This window comes from Palaemon carinicauda, chromosome 36, assembly GCF_036898095.1.
Source record: "Palaemon carinicauda isolate YSFRI2023 chromosome 36, ASM3689809v2, whole genome shotgun sequence".
In the NCBI taxonomy this organism is placed as follows: Eukaryota; Metazoa; Arthropoda; class Malacostraca; order Decapoda; family Palaemonidae; genus Palaemon; species Palaemon carinicauda.
In genome coordinates, this window is record NC_090760.1 from 39837939 (window position 1) to 39846855 (window position 8917).

The 8917-nt window shown below is 43.8% G+C and overlaps 1 protein-coding gene across 2 annotated transcripts in view; it reads left to right on the top strand.

Annotated features, from left to right (window-relative positions):
• Positions 1-8400, top strand: part of LOC137628819 (uncharacterized) — a 152929-nt gene extending 144529 nt beyond the window's left edge. For both annotated transcript variants that reach the window (XM_068360061.1, XM_068360062.1), the window contains exons 4-6: positions 5017-5715; positions 6073-6276; positions 6969-8400. In XM_068360061.1, coding sequence (XP_068216162.1) covers positions 5017-5715; positions 6073-6276; positions 6969-7502 — 1437 coding nt within the window. In that variant the 3' untranslated portion in view covers positions 7503-8400. The remainder of the gene's footprint in view (positions 1-5016; positions 5716-6072; positions 6277-6968) is intronic.
• Positions 8401-8917: the final 517 nt, after the last annotated feature.

Below are 8917 nucleotides of genomic sequence, written 5' to 3' on the forward strand. Positions count from 1 at the left end.
TCCTTCCAGAGGGTGTTGGGTTTGATTAGAAGACTCGGCGAGTTGTCCGAGCCCCCTCCGATGCAGGTTCAACCCCACGACACTGGTCTGGAACGCTGGTTTGGAGACCCTAGGGAGGCAAGGCGCTCCCTGGTCCTTCCTCTCTTGCCGGACAGCGTCTTAGGAGAATCACCGCCGCCACCATGGAGCTGAAACGGCCGAACAGGCCCCCCCCCCCCGTCACACCGAAGCTTTTACCCTTTCCGTTGGTAAAGCACAAGCGCCTCTACACTCCGGAGGGAACCTCCCAGGGACATCACTCTTTGGAAAGGAACTTGGCATCCCTGGCTCCCAGCTCCATCAAGGATAGACTGGCAGGGTTGGCTGTGGATTTTACGGTTCAGGAGGTGACAGCCATGGAAGTGGCTGCTGGGGAGGAGGCTTTGGGGTTGGACCTCTGGGCCACGGCACTAGTTTCCTTCACCTTGGAAAATAATGTGATGGGCTGCCCAGGGAGAGAACAGTTTTTGGAGTTGTCGGCCATCTTGGAGGGCCAGTCTTACATTGCGGCATTGAACAGGTTCCTACGCAGGAGGGATGTCTATAGGTTGCCAAAGCAACTCCTGGACAGTGAGGTGAGGCCTCTTAGAGGCACTAGAGAAATAGAGGAAAGAGAGTCAAGACGTGATGCTCCACAGGGCTTCCACATCTTTGTCGGCTTTGTTGTCACTTACCCTATACCGGCCTCGTGAACATAGCAGGGCCAGGGCCCAGTGAGGTGGGCACCCTCCAATGCCTCTTTCTCTTCACGTTTGGCCCTCCGACGCAGCTTCCCTCAGGAGAACAGAGACCAGCCTCGGGAGGCAGTAAACTCAGAGCCCCTGCCAACTGAAGGGCACTTAACGGCTGCTTCTCTAAACGGAGGTAGTGGACTAGGCTCCTCTCCCCAGTGCACTCCAGGGGTAGGGGGATGCCTCAATTCAAGGTGGAGAAATTGGGCAAAGGAAGGGGCAGATCAGTGGAAGGTTCAAGTTGAAGGAAGGTTACTGTATCCCCTTCAAGGGCCCCACTCCTTTGATATCGGGACTTGAGATCTCCTCCCTACACCCCAAGTTAGAAACACGTTGGAAAGCCTATTAAAAAGGGCCATTCAGGCGGGGCCCCCTGACTAGCCGGGCTTCTTCAGCTGTCTGTTCCTGGTGAAGAAGGCGTCAGGTAGATGGCGTCCAGTCATAGATCTTTCAGCCTTCAACCTTTTTGTAGCCAAGAGTACGTTCAAGATGGAAATGGCCAGAACGGTCCTAGCAGCTATCAAGGAAGGGGCCATCATGCTATCCCTAGACCTCAAAAGATGCATATTTCCAGATCCCAGTGCACCCATCCAGTAGGAAGTTCCTCAGGTTCAAGTGGGGAGAAGAAATCTTCCAATTCCTCACTCTCTGCTTTGGGCTGTCGACCGTGCCTCAGGTCTTCACAAGAATCTTTTTCCTGATCTCCAAGTGGGCCCACAAGAAAGGGATAAGACTGTTGAGATATGTCGACGACTGGTTACTCTTCTCGGAGTCCAGAGAGCAGTTGTAAGAGCAAAGGGACGAGTTAGTGTTCATCTGCACGGAACTGGGGGTGGCGTTCAACTGGGTGAAATCGAAACCCTCTCTATCCACGAGGACAGTGTACCTGGGCATGGAAATATGCTCTGTACAAGCCAGAGCCTTCCTGATAAAGTAGAGGATCGGGAATCTGGAAAGCATGGCAAAGCCTTTCATCAGGCAGAAATCGGCGTCGTTACAAGAGTAGCAGAGATTGGTAGGCCACCTGGTGTCCCTGGAGAAGCTAGTACCCAAGGGAAGGTTGATGCTACGACCAGCCCAGTGCGACCTGAAAGAGATACAGGGCCTAGCAATCCAGTGTCCGTCATCAAAGCTTCCCCCATCCCAGTCAAGCAGGGAGGCAATCCAGTGGTGGTTGGACCTAAGGAACACCTGAGTGGGGGTATCACTACTGGATCCTACTCTGGAATTACTTCTGTTCACGGATGCATCCGGGGAGGGATTGGGAGCCCACCTGCCAGACAGAATGGCCGAAGGCCGTTGGTCCTTGAAGAGCAGACCTTCCATATAAATGAACTTGAGCTGTTGGCAGGACAGAAGGCTCTCAGTGTCTTGGGAAGATCATTAGTGGGGAGAAGGGTGGCCCTGATAAGTGACAATGCCACCATCGTCGCACAGGTCAAGAAACAGGGCGGCCTGCACCCCCGCTGGATCCACATCCTAGCGGTAACAATCTTATCCTATGCCGAGGTCAATGCCATCTCTCTGATGGCCAGGTACATCCCGGGAAAAAGGAACGTAATCGCAGATGGTCTCAGCAGGAAGGGTCAAGTGTTAACGGGGAATGGTCCCGTCATCCGGTGGTAGCAAGGGTGTTGTTAGAGAAGTGCCTGGACTTCTTCACAACAAAACTGAACGTTGAGCTGCCGGTCTTTTGTTTCCCAGTGCCGGACCCAGCAGCATCTCTGGAAGATCCGTTCCAACATCTGTGGGATGTCCTTGACGAGTAGACCTTCCCCCCATTTACCCTTCTGCGACAGACCTTGAACCGGCTTCAGGGGCAAAGAGACAAAGATGATCATGATAGCCCCGTGGTGGCCCATAAAGGAGTAGTTCACGGACCTGAGGTCCTTGGCAACGGAACCCCTGTGGCCCCTGCTTCTACGACGAGACCTACTAAGACCACCTTACTTCCAGAATTTCCACGAAGGCCTCCAAAACCTCTCCCTTCACGCGTGGAGACTATCCTGAGTTTGCTGAGAAGAGACAGCCACACAGATGACCTCGAATCTAAATCAATCCTCGAGAGCCATATACCAGGCGACATGGACAACCTTTGGCAAATGGTGCGACAAACAGGACATTCAGTCCCTCAAGGCCTCAATCCTGGTCATGGCGGAATTCCTAGTACACCTTCGATTTGACTAGTGCATGTCAGTACCAGCAGTAAAGGGATTCCGAGTGGCCCTGGGAAAGGTATTCGTTCTCAAGGGCTTGAACCTAAGAGCCTTCAAGCTCCTCTCGATGCTGATAAAAGGGTTCGAGCAGTCCTGCCCCTCAATGCACCCTAACGGGACATAACCAAAATTCCTCGACTCCTTGAAGAATCCAGGATTCACGCCTCTGAGACAAATTACTGACAAGGAATTGACCCTAAAGAGGGTGTTCCTCCTCAGCCTGTCCTCAGCCAAGAGGGTGGGCGAACTCCACGGGCTCTTAGCTGAGGTCTCCCTCTCTCACGGGTGGAAGGAGTTGTTCTTCAAATTCGTTCCCTCCTTTGTGGCGAAGAGGTAGAACCCGGCAGTAGATAACCCCGCTTCAAAGAGTTATCTATCCAGGCTATTCCCAGGACAGATTGCCCAGTGAGGGCGGTGCAGAAATATCTCTCGAGTACCTCTGCCCTCCGACCAGCTATCAGGAGACTGTTCTTGATGACGGGCAGAGTGAGGAAGGCAGTCTCGAAGAATACGATCTTCTTGCTCCGGGAGACGATTCAAATGGCGTACCTGATGAAGGGGGAAACCTCCCCCAGGTCCGTGAAGCCTCACAACATCTGGGGCATCGCCACCTCGTTGGCCTTTGAGAGGAACGTGGTAGTTGGCCAGGTGCTGAGGGCAGGTATATGTACGAGACTGTAAACTTTCACTGCCCACTACCTTAAAGACTGCTCTCACAAGTCCCAGAAGGGGTTAAAGCTTGCTCCCGTTATGGTCACCCAGCAGAGGATCTAAGGGCAGCTACACGCGTTACAGTCCGCATGGGATGGCGAGGGGTAGAGCATCGCAACCCCTATCCCCTCAGCCTGCCATGGAAAGATGTCCCCAGCATGAGTGTTACCTAGTTAACCTACTTTGCTTAATACCCTTTTGCTTTTCCCTGACAGGCCTGAACCCCACTCTGCAGCTCTCTCACCTCTTAAATGGTCCATTTCCCTGCCTCCTAATTCTGAGGCTCCTATTATTGGGACATTGTAAGGATTCGTGTTGGAGCAAAAGACAATTTTTTTAAGAAAATTTTATTTTTTTGATATACTTACCACGTCTCAATAACGTAATTGCCCCCCATCCATCCCTGCTATAGACCCAGCTATCATATGCCCCTTTTCCTTGGAACCAGAGCAGAATGGTTAATGGCGACCTGTAAGGTAGCGTGTTGCATCCCTCTAAGGCATGTTTGGAATAACGAGAGGTCAATGTTGCGCACTTAAAAAGGGGGTGTTCGGGGGATATGGCCAGTTGGGGGAGGGAAATCTTTAGTCGGGAAGCACCGAACCTAGAGTAATCTACTGTTGGAACGTGGTATGTATGTTAGAAAATAAGTCATATATTTTTGATACATTAGTGTCTGGATTCTCTTAACGACCTCGGGATCAGAGCCCCAGGCGAAATCACACAAAGACAAGAGCTTGTGACCAACCAGGAATCGAACCCTTGTCCGGCAAACTTGTAGAGACCAGGGTTCGATTCCCGGCCGGTCACAAGCTCTTGTCTTTGTGTGATTTTGCCTAGTATTCTGATCCCGAGGTCGTTAAGAGAATCCAGACATTAATGTATCAAAAATATATGGCTTATTTGAATATGAAAAACACGTCTGAATGTGCAAACATTTATCATATATATATATATATATATATATATATATATATATATATATATATATATATATATATATATATATATATATGTATGTATATTTATAGATGTATATACATATATATACATATATATATATATATATATATATATATATATATATATATAGAGAGAGAGAGAGAGAGAGAGAGAGAGAGAGAGAGAGAGAGAGAGAGAGAGAGAGATGTATATTAATAGATGTATATATATATATATATATATATATATATATATATGTGTGTGTGTGTGTGTGTGTGTGTGTGTGTGTGTAAATATATAAGCACACACATACATGCATACATACATACATACATACATACATACATACATATTTGGGATTTTTATAACTTTTACAGGAATCGAGTGTCCTCGAGTGTGGAGTTTGCACCAATCCATTCAGTGAAGAACATTGCCCCAAGATTCTTCCTTGTTCCCACACATTTTGTTGCCGATGCATCGAGGAGATTATCTCAAACCAGACCAAAGCTTGTCCTTTCTGTAGGGAAGAATTCACAGCCAGTTCAACCGATGACTTGGTGTTCAACAGAACTGTCTTAGACGCTGCTAAGCAATTTTTGTCCTTTGATAAAGAACCGAAGATTTCTTCCAGGGGATCAGGGATGTCATTTGGAAATTTGAACAAGGATTTAAGAGAAATTTTTATTCTGAAAGCCATTGCTAACTGCAATGAAGTAACGTCTCAAATGATGCACGATATTTCTATCCTTGTGAGGATGAACAGTGACATCCTTCAAGCTAACAAAGTAATCGTGGGACTCAAAGAGATGCTGAATGAGATAGAAATTTCTAATAAAGATATTCTGTATACTATTGATGAAAACATCAAACAGCTGAAGAAGAAGTGTGATGTTATAGACGAAGATGTAAGACGATTTAAAGACTATGATGCAAGACTGGAAGCTGCAGTAGACTTTACTTCAGCTGGAGCCATTATGGACGATTCAATAGATGATCTACATAATGTTCAGGCAAAAGTATTGGAAATCAAAGAGCTTTTTCGGGAGAACGAACAAAAAACTGGTGATATTGTGAAGGTGACTTTTGTGTCTCGTATTCTGTTAACCTAAAGTATGGGATAGGACCATTTCCAAATTTATGAATTTTTTTTGTGGCATATTGCAGTTTCAAATTGTTACCTAAACATTGAAATAATGCTCTCATCAAAGGATTTTTCCATGACGATCTAGCATTTCTGATCAACTTTTAGTTTTCTCCACCTCTGTTATAAATTATTTTTCTGAATGTTTAATTATAAAATTTTCTGTATTTCACATTTCAAGCCATATAAACCATAGTAGGCCTACTATTAATGATTACCTATTCACTTCTGTATTGCAAATGCTAACTTTGTTATATTCTCTGTAACCTGTGCTCTTTGATATTTCCAACAGGAAATCATAAAAATGCAAACAAGTGTAAGAAATGTTGCAGAGGAAATAGATAGAATAGTTGAAGAAGACCTTCCTAAGGTGTTAGCTGTGAAGCCGTTGGAGGGCCGACATAGAATTGGTACTCTTAAGATTGGCTCTAAGAACAGAGTCTTTATGAGTCATCTTGAGGAACAAGATACACAAGTAACCAGTTGTACTATAAAAGTAAGTTTGTGTCAATGTCTTGTGTTTGAGTTGATAAGAGGGAGGTTTGTGTATGTTAGCTTAAATTGTGTAATCACAAAATCATGGATAAATTAACAAAGTAAGTTGAACAAGGTCAAAGGCTAACTTTAAGGAATTTTTGGGTGCTAATATACCTTACATTCTGCTCAATTTTTTTTTCCTACTGTTTTGACAAGCTAATGCAGCTTATATCCTAACCTCTAATTAAAGACTCGCGAGTTTAAAAGAATTTTAAGATCACTTACTAGTTGACTCAACTTCGAAAGACTTGAATCAATTACTAGTAAAAATTAAAGTATCGTAATTACCTAGAATTTATCAAATGATCTTTGCTCCGCCGTGGTAAGCTTCGCTTGCAATTGATTATTATCTCGTTGCTCCTCTGTTCTGGCAAGTGGCGTATGGATGCACTGCAAATACCACCTGTGTGAGTCACTATTAAAGTATCATATTTAACTAGATTATATCACTTTCCTCTAATGATGTCATTTCTGATTAGAATTTGATAGGATATAAGTTACTCTTACATATTATGGTAGGATACAAATCATAGTATACTATTAAAAGCATTGTAGAATACAAGCTGTACTAGCACCCATTTTTGCAATATATTCTATTAACATCATTATTACTATTATCATTATTATTTTCATTATCATTTTGAACGACAGCTTGAATCCCTGATGCCAAAGACCTCGCGAAGGGTGTTCCTGGATCTAGGAACTGACGGCAGATTCCTCGGGAGAATGATTATTAAAATAATAGATGAGGGTAATCTGGCCCTCAATTTCCTCCATATGTGTGCAGGAGATCTGGGACCCTCTTACGCCAACTCATCGATCTTTAGTATAGGGAGGGTGGGGGAACCTGGTGAACATGTTGGATTTGGAGATTATGTAGTGGAAGACAGAACTACAGCTAGTCCAGTGTTGTTAGGGGTGGACTGGAAGACGGAAAGTAAGAAGGATATATATAAGAATACACAACCAAGGGAGGGAGAAGTAAGAGGTTGGTACACTGTAAACCCATACTGCGAAGATGTTTCGCGGTTTTACATTATCCTTAAAGAACAATCCACATGGAAGCCTCGAAATCGCTTAGGCGTGGTGGAAGAAGGGCTCCAAGTGTTGAAAGATGCCATCATGCTTTATCCAAATTTCAGGGAAATCAAGATAGTGGACTGCGGTCATGTATTTTGTTTCTGAAGTTTTTAAAAGGATTAAGTTGCTATTGGACCTACAATTAGAAAAAATAAATTTTTTAGGACAGAAGAGGAACTGGGTTTAGGGAGGCCTTGTCTTCTTTACGGCACCCCACAACTGAGCTTCGGATTCCAGCCTCGGTCCTCATGCTGCTCCAATTTTTCTAGGACAGAAGAGGTACTGGGTTTAGGGAGGCCTTGTCTTCTTTGTAGTGCCCCTCAACTGAGCTTCGGACTCCAGCCTCGGTCCTCATGCTGCTCCAATTTTTCTAGGACAGAAGAGGAACTGGGTATAGGGAGGACTTGTCTTCTTTGTGGTGCCCCTCAGCTGAGCATCGGACTCCAGCCTCGGTCCTCATGCTGCTCCAATTTTTCTAAGACAGAAGAGGAACTGGGTATAGGGAGGCCTTGTCTTCTTTGCGGCACCCCTCAACTGAGCTTCGGATTCCAGCCTCGGTCCTCATGCTGCTCCAACCCATAATCATCCTGTCCGTCCTCTGTGTTCCTGATCTGCCACTTTCACAAGATTATCCCACTTACGGGCTGCCAACACAAGAGCCCGTGGTCCCCTTGTTTATAAGAGAGGCCAATCTTTTCGCAATGCATCGGAAAGGTTCAAAACTGTTTTAAATATATATTCAGGTCTAAGTATACCATTTAACTGGAATACTAGCCAATTCAAATTTATTTTATAGTTAGGCCTAGATGAATGTAAAGACAAAAATATGTTGATGCATGTTGCAGTGTTCAAGAATATTTAATTTTACAATTATTTTAGCCTGTTTAATTTTATCATTTTATTTGGTCTGGTTATCACTATCTTTTAATGAGTTTTTCTCTTTATCCAGTTTCGTTATTGTTTTCATCACAAATGGGAAACATCACTGATCAATAAAAGACTATATTTATGCTTAATTTTTATCCTTCAATTCCTTATAGTAGTGATTTGTAGGAAAAAATAGGATACAAGAAAAATTATTTTGTTTCCCTATTTTTTTCTATCTTTATGACATAAGAATTGATAAGTCTCCTATTATAATTATTATTATTATTATTATTATTATTATTATTATTACTAGCCAAGCTACAACCCTAGTTGGAAAAGCAAGATGCTATAAGCCCAAGTTCTCCAACAGGGAAAAATAACCCAGTGAAGAAAGGGAACAAGGAAATAAATAAACTACATAAGATGTAATGAAAAATTAAAGTAAAATATTAAAAAAAAAAAAAAACATTAACAACATTATAGCAGATTATTCATATATAACTATAAAAAGATTTATGTCAGCCTGTTCAACTTGAAAACATTTACTGCAACTTTGAACTTTATAAGTTCTACTGATTCAACTACCGGATTAGGAAGATCATTCCACAACTTGGTCACATCTGGAATAAAACTTCTAGAATATTGTTTAGTTT